Raw genomic sequence first — 16661 nt, 5'->3', positions numbered from 1 at the left:
GTGAAAGGGACCAATTCACATTTCGAAAGGACCCAGGCCCATCCTACCTCTATCTAGTTACTCCAATCATTGATTACGATGTTATAGTGAAAGCGTAAAAATAAGAAACTCGTTGCTCTTATGGCAATTTCAAGAAATTAGTTACCTAGTCTCGATCAAATACCGTGCCAGAGAATTATATCGACCTTGTCCTAACACCAAGGTGGTGACTGTTTCGTATTCTGTTACGGATACACTGTCATGGCTAGAATGCCGGATAGTTGCACAAGGTACTATCTTAAAAGCATTCAACGCGTGTAAAAATCGAAGGAAATTCACGAGGAAGACTCACGAGAAAAACTGGAAAACTTAGACTTGGAAATTAGAAAATTGAAAACTCCTAAATTTGAAAAGTGGAAAACTTAGATTTGAAGATTGAAAACTGGAAAATTGAAAAGTGGGAAACTTAGATTTGAAGATTGAAAAATTGAAAACTCCTAAATTTAAAAAGTGGAAAATTCAGATTTGGAAAACTGAAAACTGAAAATGAATCACTGATTCGTTATATTAATCTTTAATTTATGGATACGTTTATGCAAATAGCCAACACATTATCTTGCATGTGTAATAATAAACGAGATTTAGTAAACATCAGATACTGTAATTATAATACATTTGAAATTCATATGTGTTACACGATATCGTTAATACGAATAACACTTTGCTACTAACGATAAATAAGATATGAATTCGTAATAAAATATAACTGTTAATTACTTAAATATATAAAACATATAAAACAAAGTTCAAGTACACGGAAGTTACGTACAAAAAAAGGCAGATACAACTGAATTGAAGGTAAACGTACGAATGATCTCATTTATGCATGAAAAGTTGATAATGCTAATCATGTTTAAACACCGTTTATCCTTTCAATATTTATCAGCGTACGGAAGTCTTTGGTAAAATATGACCTGTTTAATGTGATCACATACAGTAAAATTCCGTTATAATTTGCAAATGACATTCGCAAAGAAATATGAAAATTTATAGAAATTAAAATCGATAATATGAATTGTAAGAAGAAAAAAATTCCAAAGGAATTCGAACACTGTATGATCCTCTTATGCAAACAATAACCGCAAAGACCATTTAATCCCAACTGCAACACATGGTTTGAAATAGAAAAACAAAGAATTGCTAAAGTACACCTGAGGATAATAAAGTCACGCAACGCAATTTCAATGTACTTCAATTTCTGTTTCACATATTTAAATTATAAATTTTATAAACATTTCCCAATGTTAAAATTTCGTGATTGTAAATTCAATCACGATTAACAGTAGAGTTTTTGATTTCGAAATTTTCTTACGTATAAGAGCTTCGGTGAAAGTAGTGCAGTTGGGTGAAAGTCAAATCTACCGCTTTAAACCTCTCATATATAAAGATAAGTAATTAAATAAAAGATTAGGTCGTTGGAACGTTTAATTAGGAGCTGTTTCCTAAGACCACCGGATATAAGTTGTAACTGGAAACTCGTTTTATATATTCAAGAAACTACCCTAATAATGTACATTTTGCATTTCTCCCGTTAAAATTATATGTTAAGCTATGCTCTTATCGTTATTTCTACCAGAAATCAGAACCAAATAGCATATTATCGGATTAAGATATCTTTATCGTAATCGTAATTGCTATAATAATCTTCAGACGCTAGATAAACAGCTAAGGTATTATTTGATTAACCCTTTCGCCAGACAGTTTACATGTGAAATTATGTAATTCAACGTACCTAGGTACATATAATTTTAATGATAAAATTTCATTAAAAATAACGTTTAATATCACTAATATTATAATAACACACAGTAGAAAATGAAAAACTTAAAAGTGTGCCGCATTACTCGCGGCCATTTCTACTGTGGCCGCCAACGTGCTAACCCTCTACCGCGATGGAGTCTCACGAGCACATTAAAAGTAATAATTTTACGAGACTATAACATTACATCTCTTTCAAATAACGTAAAAAATTACGCTTGAAGATTTTGTAATGTCCTGAGAATGATACGAAGTTGTTAATGCATTCTAGCCTAGGGAAAAAGTACTGATTTACTGAAACAGGGGTTACGCCCTTTTCTTTCTGAATTTTTTTATACTTGCAAATAAATACTGGTAGTGAACGTGTTTAAGTATGTAATCAATGCAATAACAACAAACTAATGTCTGCCCATTTTATCTGATGTGTACACATTTTATCGGGATATTTTACGTAGATTTGATCAAATGATGTTCATGTTTTAAAACAAAATTTATCGAAAACGAAAATATTATAATAAGAGTAAAAACAAAAGCGAAAGACAACATCAGAGGTCGTGGGCACAGCAAAAGACACGTACCTGCACGAGTCGCTTCGCGTCGCTACAATCGCGATCGTCGATCCCCACGGCTGTGTTGGGTCCCCGCATTCCACCTGTCAGAAGGTGGGTCCACTCTCTCACGGAGGGTAAAGGAAGCAAAGAAGTCACTAACGGCATGAAAAACGGATCGTGTCTCGAAACTTTCTTTCCTAACTGTCTTTCTTAACCGCCCTCGACAAGTGGCCAGTTTTCAATATGGCTGTACGCACACAGTCCATTTCGCTATTCCCTATCCTTTACGTACCTCTTTAATGTCCATTTTTCATTAACGATTCGCGCCGCATTCCTGTACGATTCGATGAAAATCCCAATCGAGAATCGATTCAAAGCATCGCCGGGGATGATTCTTCGACAAAGATCCTTCTGTTGTTTCCCATCGAATGTTCACCAAAGTACCGAATCCTGCGTACTTGCAAAACCACGCGTGGGTATGGAATGTAAACGGGGATATCGAGATAATCGTTAAAGAAAACCGGTGGAAAGTACTTTCCCACGATCACTTGCGCACAAACGTTAAATACACTACTGTTCGTATCGTGTTTGTTAGAAAAAAGAGAAAAACGATTTCACAGGACTTCTTGTACAACCAAAATCCAAACAAACTGTCGTCCGAGTAATGTTCTCCACAACGTAACTGAACGCCGGTAGGTAGGGGAACTGATCGGAGGAAGAACGAGTGCCTGAAGCGAGTCCCAGAAGGGGTGGGGGAAGATAGAATGTCGGAAGAAGAAAAGGAGTGGGGGAAGACCTTTCTGTCAGGAAGAAAGATAAACAGTAGGCGTTATAGGGCCCAATATAATTCCGTCTCTTTATTTGTACACACCTGAATATAATTGAATAGGTAGTTTGAACAGAGAAGCAAGTTCAAAAACCTATTCATAACTTAAATCGCTGCGAATCCTTATGCACTGATTTAGATGATATTTTATGGACCTAATCATATTTTAGGGGTGGTTTACCTCCGTAATATTAAAGGGTTGAACAAAGTAAACTTTATTCTTGTACATTCGAGTACAACCTAATTCCCCGAGTTCGTGTTCACGATGCGTGACCAACATTTCATTTTTTCACTCATTACCGGACATAAGTACTTTACTACCTCAAATCATCCATTACTAAGAATAAAAGATGTTTACGAAGTATTTAACCCATAGCGATAAGAAAAAAAGACTGTTATTATAACTACAATGAAAAAAAGCAAACAGAATGATAGCTCGTGAGAAGAAATATTTGAACCGTCACCACCAAGTACACCGCAAAATTACATAATAATTCCTTTTACGATTGAGGCCAATCGTGTTGCGTAAAAGATTCACAACGTTTGCTATGCTCTAACTACTTCTAACAAAGTGAGCTTTCCAAGTGACCCACTCAGATTTTAACGAGTTTTTGCATATTGATGGAGCATGTTATTGTGGATCTATCTATGCACGCTTCTGAGCATCAATAGTTTAGAAGAAATTTGATATTAAAATTCTAATACCAGAATAAAGCTCGTTTTTTCGTACGAGTTGAAATCCCGCGAGGAAACTTCTAACTTTATCTGTTTTTAAATAACTGTATGATTGTATTGATTTGTAAATAAATGTAATATTGAAATATAAATTTGAAATATAATGCAATTCACCAAATGAACACAATTATACAATTTTTAAAAAAGAATGCAATTTGAAATTTTTTGCGGCGATTTAAATTCATGCGCCTGAAAACGGCGAACCATTCATACACGCTAACCTTTTTAGAATCAATTGTCAAATTGCATTTATTACTCATTTAAACCTTTGTTACTAGTTCTTATTAATACTGTTCCATAGAAATAAAAATATCATTAATGACTTTTTTTCATTGTAAAAGATTGTAATTATATTGATGTACCTAACCTTATCGTCAAAGTTACTCAAAACACGTGTGGAGTTACAGAAATAAAATGACAACAATTACGGAATTAATTAGTTTCTTTGATCATAATTCAAAGGAATATGAAGAATTCTTGCAGGATTTGATATGTCTAAATGGAGATATACCATTTGATATAGAAGAAGTAAAAATAAATTTCTTAAATTAATTGTAGACTTTTGGAGTTATGTGTTTATAATTATGTTATATATGTTTAATAGCATTTTGACATAAACATACTACACTTTTACTTGGAAATTATATCATGTTGATATATTTCTCTTATTCCAGGTTGACAAAGCACAAAATGCCATTCTATCAACAGTAAATCATCATTTAAACAGTTCACATTCTCGTTATAATGGTTTATTAATTTTGGATAAGATTTTACCACAATGCTCAAAAGATGTGCTTTTAAAATACTGTATTCTATGGATTTCAAAAGCAACTCAAGTACTAGAAAGTATTCATAGTTCTCCACAAGAATTATCTATTTCCTGCAAAGTTCTTGGACACTTAATTGTCAGATCAAAAGATATTCCTGATATACACAAACAAGTATCAATGCAAAATGTGAAACAACTCATTAATGTAATCAGTAATTTAAGTTCAGAAAAAAAGTGTGGCCCGGTGTATTATTTAGCTGCTACATTATTACATCAATATCCAGAAGTTTGTGAACGTTTGCAGGTAATGAAATTTCTAATAAGGTAAACAAAATTTCATGGAAAATATTAAATACCTTTTAATTGCAGGTATCTATTAAAAAAATTATTCTATTACAAATTGATTCCTCTGAAGAAAATTTAGTTAATGCAAGTGCAAAATGTTATACTCTGTTAGCAAAAGCAACAGAACGCTCATTTAAGCCACCAGCCTTAAAACCTGCTTATACTGCTTGGACATATAATCAAGCACTTATTTGTAATAGTTTACATACTATAATGGATGAACTATTTTCTAATTTAATAGAATTAGAAAATGTTGACATTTGGGATAAGCTGGAATTACCCAGTATATCAGAGGAGAATGTTATTCAATTTTATTTTAAACAAAAATTTAGGTTTCTAAATTTGTGCACTTATTTATCATACATGTTACGGTAAGAGAATAGTACACAAGTTTAAAGGATATGCCTAAAGATTCTATTTAGATATTTTAAAATTAAAAATATTATACAGGGGATTTGGTAAAAAAAATTCAGTGTTTCCCCATGAGATTTTGAAGGTTTTATGCAGAGGACTAGCAGTACAACCTTCAAACTTAAAGAATCAAAACTCTGTCAGAGAGCAAATGTTATATCTTCTTTTACCACACTTGCATATTGCATTGTTCAACGTTTTAGATGCATTAATTAGCGGGTAAGAATTTGATAAAGTTACAATAATTCAAAATACATTTTACGTTTCTAAGTTTGAAATGTTTAGATTTAAAGAACAATTAATACCATTCGGATCGAGAATATTGCAACTGTTTCTTCAAACGCTACAGTGGACAGAAACAGTTCTAGAACATCAAATAACAATTAGCGGCAATAAACCATTTAGAAATGTAAGGATAATTGTTTATAAATGCCTCAACTCTTGGTTGATGCATACTAATGCTCTATCAGGCATAGAAACAATTTCCGATGAATATCTACCTTCTATATTAAAAGATATAGTACCAGAAAAAGACCGTGTTTTATTAACCGTAAGTTTATTATATTCGAAGAATCTTATTTTATATTAATAAAATATAAAATTGGTATTACTTGACATATATTTTAATGTTATTGTTGTAAAGATTCAACGAAACAATAATTTATCAAAAAGAGCTTTAAAACGTTTACGAGATAAGCAATATGAAAAAAGTACATATTTGACTAATGGAACCAGTTCTAGTAAAGAATATAATTTAGACACAGATGTATGTGAAGCTGCTCTTAATGTGTTACAAAATGTATTTTTCAATGGTGGAACTCTTTTAAAGCAAACATTTTTTAAGGTAAATTTTTCAGCGATCGACGTACCGATATCTGATATTCAACGATTTAATGATAATATTTCTTTCAGACTGTACAAAATACTATAATACCCCTTTTATACGATTGTTATTTAAATTCTTCAGAACAAAAATTTTATAAAGAACATCCTGAATGTCGTTTGCTACTATTACGAGTTTTGAGAGTTTTGCAAATGAATCCACACCCTTTAGTACCTTTACCTACACAATATTCTCTAGAAATATTTGAGATGGCTTTAAATGATAATAATCTATACGTTACCCAAGAAGCCAAGATAGCGTTGGCGGAAATTGAAAAGATCGTACATCCTCATACTCCATCTATACAGTTGACTCAAGTAGAGTAAGTTAAAAAGAGTATTTCTAAATATACATTTAACGACGTTAATATTAAACATGTTTTCTGTATTTTTCAGGACTACTGAAAAAGAATTTATTGCCGATGAAGCTGTACAAGATCAAGATGAAACAACAGAGAATGATGATACTGTGGATACTGTAGAGGAAGATATGACACCGTCATCGAATAAAAAATTAAAAGTAACAAATTTACTCGTTGACGAGATTGACAAATCCATTGTTAACAATGCCACTGAAGAAGCAAACGAAAATATCATAGAGAAATCGAACAGTTTAATAGAAGAAGAAATGACGGTTGAAGTACCGGATACAACTACTGTAGAAAATGAAAAACTACTGATAACGTGCGATAAACCGTTAAATAAAGTTGACTCGATACCAGTCGTAATTGATAAACCGGAAATTAAAGAATCAGTATCATCCGTACAAAAGATTATGGAAAATGAAAGTATTAGCAATGAAGATATGGACACAACAGAGGAAACTAATCATAATTTAGAAACCCCTTCTGAATTGTCTGAAGCGAATAAGGAAGATTTATCGTCAGATAAAGAAAATGAAGAAGAAATGTTACTTCAATTATTTCAAGATGTGCCAAAAGATAATAATTAATCACATTTATTTAATATAATTGTATTATAAAGCAAATGTATTGTTACCTTATTGCTCAGTGTTGCGCGTCTTCTTATACAAATGATTTGCGTGGCTATATCCCAAATTTCGAAATATACCTCCTTTCGTGTACTTCGTATTTGTTGAAGGAATATTGATACCAATAGGTATTGTTTTGTTAAAAACAGTAGAATTAGGCATAGCGTCCGAAACTCTTTCGTTCAGTACTTGAATAGGATTTTCGATAGTATTTTTAGCTTTTTCAGCACTTTTATCAATAAAATCTAAAGTAGTTTTGAAATAACTACATGTAGATGATTGTAATCGATTTACAAGACCTGTCCACAGTGCTATTTCACAGAATCTAGAATTTGTAAAGAAATATTTATAACATTAGTGGTAATAATTTAATTACTTAACAACAGCATTTGATCACCTGAATTGTTTCATTAGATGAGGAGTTGAGGTAATGCTGATAAACGAATTGGTATCACTGGAGAAAGCTGATGTTAAGTTCGAAAGTAAACTACCATTTTGCGATTGAAAAGCTATGTTTGGCTTCCCATTTCTAGCAAATTCAGCTATGAGGTTCGTGAAAGCTTCTTCCACGCGTTTATCTTCTTCATCTGATTCATCAACGTTTTGTATCGCTTCTCCGGTAATAGTGTTCTGTTTAAAGATATATCCAAGATCATCACCGTGACTAGTGATACCTAAAAAAAATTATGTATCCTGACAAACCTGTAATATAAGTTAACAAATTCTCATTTAAACGCATACCATCTAAAGCCTGGCTCGCTGTTGCTATAGGCGACCCTATCAAAAAATCTTTACCGCATTTTCGTTTTCCATTGTGATCAAAGCTGTACAAAAAGGCTTCAGATTTCTTGGCCCAGTGCTCGACGGTCAAAAATGCAGGAACATTATACAAAGAATCTCCAATAGCTTCGGCTATTTTAGAAATATTAAAGGAATTCTTCTTATTAAAAACATTCAAATATTTAGTGAATGCTTCTGGCGCGAAATTCGTTCTGTTTTCAAAATTTGGTACAGTATTTTGTAAAACTGGTATAAGATATTCGTTAAGAAAATTTGGATTTCTTTGCAATTTATTTTCGATTTCAGCTCTGTAATCTCCAAAGATTGCTCCTCCTACTTCGTTGTTCATAACTCCAGTCAGCAACGGTATCTTTGGAAAATCTCCTTTCAAAGAATCTTCCGGAGTATCGACGTTCAGATTGGGAAGAAATCTTTGGCAAGAAAAGATCCAATGAGGAAATGATATTTTAAAAGCTTCAAGAAGTGATCATACCTTTCATCGTCGCTACCCTCGATAACAGGGCCAGGACCTAGTATATTCGATAAACTAGAAACAAAACCTTGAATGCCGGAACGAATTGTTTCCAAACTGGAATCAGTTTGAATTAATTTATCAACTGGTATCTCTCGAAGGCAACGAACCATTTCGATTACATTATCCGTAGGACATTCATTTTTGGAAGCTATATATTGCGCGGTTGATAAAGGGTCTTTGTCGATTGCAAAGTGAGATAAAATTGATCCTGACATAGCGATCAGACCGCTAAATGCACCTACAAATTAATAACACAAATGAGGAAAAAAAATATACATATTCTTAGCTTTATATTATTTACCTCTCGATAATTTAGACAATGTTAACATAAAAGCTGAACTGGCCCCTGTACCATGGCCAAATGCGATAATTTTTTTCGGATTGCCGCCAAAATATTGAATATAATTTTTCACCCATCTTACAGCCAACATCATGTCAAATATGCCATTATTACCCGGTAATTCTTGCGTACCGCTACTTAAAAATCCTGCGAATAACATAAATGTTATTTGTAATACTACGTAAATAAAAAGAAATTGCCGTATTTTACTTACCGAGTGAACCTAATCTATATTGAATGGACACAACCACAACTTTTTTTCTAATGATATTTCTCATTTCGTATTGACAAGCGGAACCCCTTCTAAAGCCGCCACCGTGGATCCAAATCAATACCGGATATCCGTCACTGGCATCTGGTAGCATGGGCGTAAAAACGTTTAAGAAAAGACAATCTTCACTTCCTACAATTCCTTGGCGACCAAGTGGATTAGGTTGAGGACACGGAGGACCCCATTTTGTAGCATTAATATCACCTTCCAAGTGTAAAGGCACAGCTCTCTGAAAAATAATTTTTTTTTCTAAGCAAAGGTGAAATAAATTCTTGGAAAACTATAAGCGTAATTTGAGTTAAGATAACAGTATCGTGCAGGATACGCCAGCTGATAAATTGATGCGCATTAATTATCATAGTATCGCAGCATCCTTTGTATTCTTAGCATGTAAATATAACAAAAACATAAATAAAAAATTTGACAAAGATAACAAATGGCTTACTTGAAATCGATATTGACCTACTGGAGGTAGTCCAAATCGGATACCACGAAAAACATAAAATCCTTTATTCGAATCTCGAGAACCATAGATACGTGCTTGTCGATTGTTGCGTGTCACATAAACGACAGGATCATCGATTACAGGTTGTGCAGCTGGTCTGCCACCAACAATTCTCTTCTGTCTTTTTAAATTATGTGGTGTAACCACCACTAACGTGTATAAAAAAATGATCAGAATAACGCAACTACGTCTGTACATTTTGAACGCGTATACAACAATAAGTAGGAAATCAAATGTTTTAGCGGGTAAGCAGTGCAGCCAATTTCAGTTTCACATGTTGGATCACTTCCGCTAGTGTCTTTCTCTATTCGATATCGGTTCACTTGGTATGTGAGCTATGTTTGCCCTTGCCTTAAAATCGTGTTATATCTGTTAAAATACAATGCATCTAATAATATATAATTCTAATTAGAATAAGTTTAATTATTTTGTACATATTACCGTAAATATTTTAGTTTCACAAGCGAAAACTATGTTATAATTCTGTTGTTTTGTTTCAAGGTTATGTTTTTTACGAAAAGCAGCTCATGCTGTCACGTTTTGTCGTAAGCTTGACGTTGTAGTAATAAGCAATTTAGCATTTTTTTATATTTCTTGTGCAGGTTTTAAACCATGGGTCGAGTAATTCGTGCTCAGCGTAAAGGTGCTGGATCTGTCTTCAGATCCCATACGAAAAGGAGAAAGGGAGCACCTAAACTCCGTTCCTTAGATTTCTCTGAAAGGCATGGGTACATTAAAGGTGTTGTAAAGGTATGTACAATTAATTAAATTTTAAAGTTATTCCAGATACTTATCTTTGTTATTCTGTAATAACAAAGTATATACATGATGATTAGTGTTTCACCTACTCCTGATTGAAAATGAAGAATTATCACTAGAGGCTCTTTCTGAGAACTTAATACATTTTACTTGTATAGTAATTATTTAAGGTGGTTTGTTAAAACAGCTATTTTATTTTTATAGGATATTCTTCATGATCCTGGCCGTGGAGCACCATTGGCTGTTGTGCATTTCCGTGACCCATACAAATTCAAAACACGTAAAGAATTATTTATTGCACCTGAAGGAATGTACACTGGACAGTTCCTTTACTGTGGAAAAAAAGGTATAAAATTGTATAAAATATGATATGTAGATAAATGTTCTATAAAATTTTTTTTCTTACAGCAAATCTTCAAATTGGAAATGTGATGCCTGTTGGTCAAATGCCTGAGGGTACCATTGTTTGTAATTTGGAGGAAAAGACTGGTGATAGAGGTAGATTGGCTAGGGCTTCAGGAAACTATGCCACAGTTATAGCTCACAATCCTGATACAAAGAAAACCAGGGTAAAATTACCATCTGGTGCCAAAAAAGTAATCCCATCTAACAACAGAGCAATGGTTGGCATTGTTGCTGGTGGTGGACGAATTGATAAACCAATTCTTAAAGCTGGCCGTGCTTATCACAAGTACAAGGCAAAGAGGAATTGCTGGCCTAAGGTAAAATATTTAATGATATGTATAAAATTTGGATGTAAAAGTAGATATTTTCCAATGATGTCTTAAGACATTTGAAACCTGAATAACTTGTGTTGAAAATTATTTAACTGAGGAACTCTGAGGTTTTGTTATGTATTGCATAGTACTCTCAGTACATTTGTTTAAGACCATGCTTTTTCTTTACAGGTTCGTGGTGTTGCTATGAACCCTGTCGAGCATCCTCACGGTGGTGGTAATCATCAACATATTGGTAAAGCTTCCACAGTTAAGCGTGGAACCAGCGCTGGTCGTAAGATTGGTCTTATTGCTGCGCGACGTACAGGAAGAATTAGGGGAGGAAAGACCGACACGAAGAAAGACGATTAGATTGAACATTGATTAAATTTTGAAACTTCTACAATAAAACATTTAAAAATGGACCATTTTGTTGTAAAATTATTTATATTCTGTTTTGATAATTTCCATTTCCCCTTTAATTTCCTCCAAGAAAACTGACTGTGCTCGATGCTGTACATACAAACTAAAAAAATATAAACAATTTTCTCTATGACTGTTTTCGTTTATAATAGTCATAAATCTTACAATCCTTTTAATACAACATTAAACTACGTCATAAGATCATAAAAATCTAAATTTTTTATATATCATATTTTTTGTACTATAGTACTTAGCTTATATGTTATAATCAGTATTATATATCATTTCAATATAGAAATAAAACTAATTGTATATATATTGAGCAAGTTATTTTGTGCAAAAATTTGTTTGCATTGATCAAATTATATAATCCCGTTCATGCCATTTCATTGTTCGTAAGAATATTCATTTACAATTTACATATTTATATATGTAAAATATGTATTAAAAATCTGTAAATATTCATCAAAAATATATAATTACATTTTATAATATAATTATGCTTGTAATCATTTTTTTAATGGCAGTCTATATATATGTATATAGTATCCACGATTACAAAAATAAAATTGCACTTCGAGTATAGCGATTGCTACACTTTATCACATTCCTCCGTTTTGTTACTTTGTTGAGTATCATTCAATTCTTGAGTATCATTAGATTTCAAATAAACCAAGGGTATTTCTACATCAATATCTTTGGTATCTTTTCGAACATTTCCATCAGGAGGAATTAATCGCTTATTTATAATTTGCAACCATAACATACATAATATTAAAATTAAACCAGTAATACCCACTGTATGATATAACCCAAAACGAGTATAAATCACACTAACAACTATTGGACCTAAGACACGAGATGCACATCCAGCACCTGTCATGAATCCCATCCAAACACCTTGCGGCCGTGGTCCTAATACTTTACTAAATATAGTTTGTATTAAAGTAACACCTAATGGATAACCTATAGTTGTAAATCCAAACCCAATAAGGCACTGTGTAATCGTGAGTTGTGGTGTATAAAAACACCATTTTTGAGTATTTGGACATCCTAAGCTTTCCGTGCTATTGGAATCTGCCGTCATATTACTGAATGCTATAAAATATAAAAACTGATATCAAATTGAGAAAAAAAAGATGTTACACGTAAAATAAATCTTTAGACACAAACACATCAAATTTAAAGATTCTCTATAAAATAATTATATTAGTACTTACATTCTACATAAGCAATTTTAGGAGGATCAGGTCCCCATGGAATATAAAGTATTCTTCCTATTACCATAAATAGAAATCCACCCCACAACATCATCTTACGTTCGTTAAATCTAAAAATAATTTAGGATTAAATATAAATCTTTTATAATATATTTATATAAGTTATACCTTTTGCATAAAGGTTCAATCATAACAAACGTGACACAGGATGCAATAGCTCCAATACTCATTACTATACCAATATAGTACACAGCTTCTGTTTCTGACCAAGCAAACTGATCCATAATTAAAGAAGTACCAAGTCTACAAGAGAACAAAAAACTATAAAATGTGATACACGCATACGAAAAATTATGTAAATAAACAATTAATGTACTAACGTTTCAATAAGAACGAAATTGAATACTAAGACAAAGAAAGCACAAATCAATGTCCATGATGCCACATAGTCAGGTTTTATAGACTTCAGCGTTTCTTCTTCTGTAGTTAATAAACAAATTGTTTGATTAGATAACTAAAATCTATTTATTTTTATTGTTACCTAATTTTTTACCTGTTTCTTTCCCTTCATTTCGTATCGCTTCACGTATAGCAATCCTATGTTCCGTGAAATTCCATGGAAGAAATAAAGCAAAGTTAAGAATTCCCATTACAACATTTATCCAACCAGTCATAGTATACATATTAACAGGTAAATTTATAAAATATAAACCATTCTCTCCAAGAGGCGTGACTGCAGCTTGTAAACCAGGTCCTACCACAAATCCTAATACCTATCAAGTTTTAAAACAGATCATATGGCAAGTGTTATTAACATGTATTGGAAGGAAATATCAAATCACATTACCTGTGCAAAAGATACCATAGAAACAGCACGTGTTCTCTCTACAAATTTTGTAGCTGCAGAGAGATAAGACCTTGCTACTGCAATATTAGCTAAAAATTAAATGTTTATACATTACACAAATGATTGTTACTATTATTATTTTATTTGGTAATAGGAACATTGAACAAATTATTAACCAGAGCTAACTCCAACCAAGAATCTAGCAGCTATCATGTACATCTTTCTATTGCCTGGTAGAATTTCAAGAACGCTATACATTCCTGATGCAAATACAAAAAGAGCTATTGTTGTTAAAAAAGGTAGTCTCATTGATTTTCTTTTGTCTCCCCACCATCCTACTAGAGGAGAAAATAGCATTTGTCCTAAGGGATTAGCTGCAACCACATATCCCATAAACTCTTTACTAGCTTTTTTATCTAACTGTAACATTATTACATTATTATACATTATAATTTATATTCCCTTCTCTACTTACTTTATGAAGATACGGCCATACTCCAGTAATTATAATACTGAAGCCAAGGGACATGAGAAACATAGTAAAATAAATTGCATAAATGCTTCTCCATCTCTCTTTTCTTTCGATAACAGTTTCTAGGTCATCATCCACAGGAATAGTGTTTCTATATCAAAGAAATATTAATGTTTTAGTAACAGAAAAAATTAAATACTCAGACATTTTTTATTTTATTTCACCTTCTATGAAGAAGCTTCTTGCACCAATCCATTAAAAGTTAAAACATAAAAATGATATAATTGTAAATCTCTTATCTTCAATGTGAGTTTGTAAGACTTAATCCTTTTTAATCTGAAAAATAATAAAATATGATTTTACAATGAAACAATTTAAGATATTTTATTGTACATATGTATTAATTTCGACTTAATTATTGTATCCTAATAATTAAATACCGTGTATGCTATAAAATTCTTGTAACAATTCTATTAATTTCATTAATAATCTTACTTTTACTTCATCAAATTATACTTTAAAATATATGCATACATATATATTCAGTGTGCAGTTTTATATTTACTATTTTAAAAACAAAAGATATAATATTACTTACTCTTTTAAAAGATGAAGAAAAAAGATTAAATATTATTTTCAAATTAGAATTATAGATAAAATATACTACAACATGGTTCTATACGATTGATAACTTTCTTTAAAAATGTGCGCACACACACAGCGCTTCCGAGTATCCCAATCACAGTAAATCTGTCACTACAAACTTAAAAGCGTTTGAACCCTGCGTCACCGCAGATGTTTGTGGAATTTATTCGTATCAGACTTTTTCACGCATTAATCATACTAGTAATTTAAATTGTAAATTATATTGATGAATAAAATGTAATAGTAACGCTCAGTTAAGCAACATTGTAACTATGATGTACATATTTTTTCATTCACTCACTGATAAATATTGATCGTAGCTTTACCGTGACTAAGTACTTCATTAACTAGCAATGTTTCTTTCAATTGAAAACATATACTTACATATTTAAACACACGATAGGAGCATAACATGGCTTTCCTTTGTTCAATCAAGTCCAATAAGATCTGATAAAAACAAAAGAAACACATGTTTTACACCTTACAAATGTAACAGCTGATCAGCTCAATATATATTATGAACATTTAAATTTGTATTATTGCTGCTGTTGTATATAAACTTGTTATTAACGTAATACTTTATTTTCAGCCAATGCTTATACATATGTATTGTACCGTTTGAATCATACTATCAAATACATTAGTATGTTAAAGATCACACGGTGTTAAAAGTCTTCACATATTGCATATCATACAGTCAAACTTCGATTTACGCGACCATCAAAATAAATATATATCGTATAAATTTACATAATAATAATTTCATTCTAATTAATTTCATAAATGTATTCAATGAAATTAATATTTTATTTCTGAACTTTTCAATAAATAATCAATGCCGTTTATTATGCTAGAATGTTCAGACTTTTACTTTTAACACTGAATAAATAGGTGATTGTCTTGAATATTTATTGTTTGCTATAAAATCGTTGTGATTACATAACCTAATACATCGGTCTATGTTCAAAATTTATTTATATGAGTACAAATATCAATGTAATGTATAATTATAAAGGAAACAATATATATATATAAGAATATTAATTATGTCCTCTGCCCCTTTATTACGATGAATGTCTCGATGGGTAATTTCGTTTTCTGTGCCAATTTTGATTATGCGAAAACCGTCCATGTGATCTGCGCTCCCTGCTATACCAAAAATCAACAATTGGTGGTGTTTTCATATTAACATTTTTCATTTTCATAAATTCACTATCCTTTTCTGTATAACGATCTTTGAATTCTTCTTCACATTCTTCCAAAAATTTGTGTTGTTCCTCGGTTAACTCTTGTCCTTCCATTTTCTTATTGTATATTTATTAATAAAAATAGTATTCAGCTGTAATGCATAATTAGGTATACAAACTTAAACAATTTACAAAATAATTAATTACATGCATAGGTTATGTTTATACTTACGTTAGAGATATGAATTTTGTACTGATTGAATTATGAATAATACATCTTTGGAATCGTATTATTTAAAGAATGTTATTTATCCTAATGTTAATTAATTGATTACATTCCATATAAAATTTATTCTTACAATATATAGAGTAGATGCACGCAAGACGAAAATAATGTTACAATTAATAGGGAATCTATTTACTTTAGGTTAGGAGTGCTACATTTATGGACCTTTATTGTAACTTCCACTTTCGACCGTATACGTTTGGTTCAAAACAATTGTTATAATTATTATATTATTATAGTTCCATGTTATTTTTTTTACTAAAAACCAATTATTTTTATTAATATATTTGCATACATTGCACAACATTATATTGAAAAAAAAAAACAGTAAATCTAACAGCAGTATAAGACAATAAAGTTTCCGTGTA

The 16661-nt window shown here is 31.6% G+C and overlaps 5 protein-coding genes across 9 annotated transcripts in view; 2 read left to right on the top strand and 3 right to left on the bottom strand.

The window, feature by feature from the left end:
• Positions 1 to 3061, bottom strand: part of LOC114874609 — a 30315-nt gene extending 27254 nt beyond the window's left edge. Inside the window, exons 1-2 of one of the 2 annotated variants that reach the window (XM_029184050.2) lie at positions 2641 to 3061; positions 2376 to 2503 (exon numbers count right to left, since the gene is read on the bottom strand). The gene's annotated coding sequence lies outside the window, so the exon portion shown is untranslated. The remainder of the gene's footprint in view (positions 1 to 2375; positions 2504 to 2640) is intronic. The other variant, XM_029184049.2, reaches the window with a different exon arrangement.
• Positions 3062 to 4101: 1040 nt separating this feature from the next.
• Positions 4102 to 7326, top strand: LOC114874593 (proline-, glutamic acid- and leucine-rich protein 1-like). The gene is made up of 8 exons (XM_029184018.2): positions 4102 to 4437; positions 4584 to 4982; positions 5048 to 5394; positions 5474 to 5653; positions 5720 to 5984; positions 6078 to 6278; positions 6347 to 6639; positions 6713 to 7326. Exons 1-8 carry the CDS (start codon positions 4324 to 4326, stop codon positions 7266 to 7268), a joined length of 2355 nt encoding a protein of 784 aa, XP_029039851.2. The 5' UTR covers positions 4102 to 4323; the 3' UTR covers positions 7269 to 7326.
• Positions 7259 to 10037, bottom strand: LOC114874594 (esterase E4-like). The gene is made up of 7 exons (XM_029184019.2): positions 9679 to 10037; positions 9177 to 9462; positions 8924 to 9109; positions 8581 to 8860; positions 8049 to 8518; positions 7705 to 7981; positions 7259 to 7632 (listed from the first exon to the last, which is right to left on the bottom strand). Exons 1-7 carry the CDS (start codon positions 9934 to 9936, stop codon positions 7317 to 7319), a joined length of 2073 nt encoding a protein of 690 aa, XP_029039852.2. The 5' UTR covers positions 9937 to 10037; the 3' UTR covers positions 7259 to 7316.
• Positions 9995 to 11638, top strand: LOC114874595 (60S ribosomal protein L8). Of its 3 annotated transcripts, none has more exons than XM_029184020.2 (5): positions 9995 to 10064; positions 10341 to 10488; positions 10702 to 10843; positions 10906 to 11219; positions 11406 to 11638. In XM_029184020.2, exons 2-5 carry the CDS (start codon positions 10351 to 10353, stop codon positions 11583 to 11585), a joined length of 774 nt encoding a protein of 257 aa, XP_029039853.1. In that variant the 5' UTR covers positions 9995 to 10064; positions 10341 to 10350; the 3' UTR covers positions 11586 to 11638. The 3 variants fall into 3 exon arrangements, with proteins under 3 accessions (XP_029039853.1, XP_029039854.1, XP_029039855.1); XM_029184021.2 differs by lacking the exon at positions 9995 to 10064 and adding an exon at positions 10071 to 10239; XM_029184022.2 differs by lacking the exon at positions 9995 to 10064 and having other exon boundaries at positions 10398 to 10488; positions 10702 to 10842; positions 10904 to 11219.
• Positions 11639 to 12134: 496 nt separating this feature from the next.
• Positions 12135 to 15882, bottom strand: LOC114874596 (major facilitator superfamily domain-containing protein 8). 2 transcript variants are annotated; one of them, XM_029184025.2, is made up of 10 exons: positions 15205 to 15882; positions 14400 to 14511; positions 14179 to 14326; positions 13880 to 14123; positions 13704 to 13792; positions 13410 to 13629; positions 13237 to 13336; positions 13025 to 13159; positions 12857 to 12966; positions 12135 to 12734 (listed from the first exon to the last, which is right to left on the bottom strand). In XM_029184025.2, exons 2-10 carry the CDS (start codon positions 14429 to 14431, stop codon positions 12229 to 12231), a joined length of 1584 nt encoding a protein of 527 aa, XP_029039858.2. In that variant the 5' UTR covers positions 14432 to 14511; positions 15205 to 15882; the 3' UTR covers positions 12135 to 12228. The 2 variants fall into 2 exon arrangements, with proteins under 2 accessions (XP_029039858.2, XP_029039857.2); XM_029184024.2 differs by lacking the exon at positions 15205 to 15882 and adding an exon at positions 14774 to 15167.
• Between the last annotated feature and the right edge of the window lie 779 nt (positions 15883 to 16661).

Source organism: Osmia bicornis, chromosome 6 (genome assembly GCF_907164935.1).
Source record: "Osmia bicornis bicornis chromosome 6, iOsmBic2.1, whole genome shotgun sequence".
In the NCBI taxonomy this organism is placed as follows: Eukaryota; Metazoa; Arthropoda; class Insecta; order Hymenoptera; family Megachilidae; genus Osmia; species Osmia bicornis.
Note: the sequence above shows the minus strand (reverse complement) of the source record. Positions and strands in the feature narration are given on the sequence as shown.

Coding starts and splice junctions, on each gene's coding strand:
- LOC114874593 (XM_029184018.2), top strand. CDS start 4,324: ATGACAACAATTACGGAATTAATTAGTTTCTTTGATCATAATTCAAAG. Junction 4,438..4,583: donor TACCATTTGATATAGAAGAA/GTAAAAATAAAT, acceptor CTCTTATTCCAG/GTTGACAAAGCACAAAATGC. Junction 5,985..6,077: donor AAGACCGTGTTTTATTAACC/GTAAGTTTATTA, acceptor ATTGTTGTAAAG/ATTCAACGAAACAATAATTT.
- LOC114874594 (XM_029184019.2), bottom strand. CDS start 9,936: ATGTACAGACGTAGTTGCGTTATTCTGATCATTTTTTTATACACGTTA. Junction 9,463..9,678: donor TAGGTCAATATCGATTTCAA/GTAAGCCATTTG, acceptor ATTATTTTTCAG/AGAGCTGTGCCTTTACACTT. Junction 9,110..9,176: donor ATATAGATTAGGTTCACTCG/GTAAGTAAAATA, acceptor TGTTATTCGCAG/GATTTTTAAGTAGCGGTACG.
- LOC114874595 (XM_029184020.2), top strand. CDS start 10,351: ATGGGTCGAGTAATTCGTGCTCAGCGTAAAGGTGCTGGATCTGTCTTC. Junction 10,489..10,701: donor ACATTAAAGGTGTTGTAAAG/GTATGTACAATT, acceptor TTATTTTTATAG/GATATTCTTCATGATCCTGG. Junction 10,844..10,905: donor CCTTTACTGTGGAAAAAAAG/GTATAAAATTGT, acceptor TTTTTCTTACAG/CAAATCTTCAAATTGGAAAT.
- LOC114874596 (XM_029184025.2), bottom strand. CDS start 14,431: ATGGATTGGTGCAAGAAGCTTCTTCATAGAAG. Junction 13,160..13,236: donor AATTTCGTTCTTATTGAAAC/GTTAGTACATTA, acceptor GTTCTCTTGTAG/ACTTGGTACTTCTTTAATTA. Junction 12,967..13,024: donor ATTGAACCTTTATGCAAAAG/GTATAACTTATA, acceptor AATTATTTTTAG/ATTTAACGAACGTAAGATGA.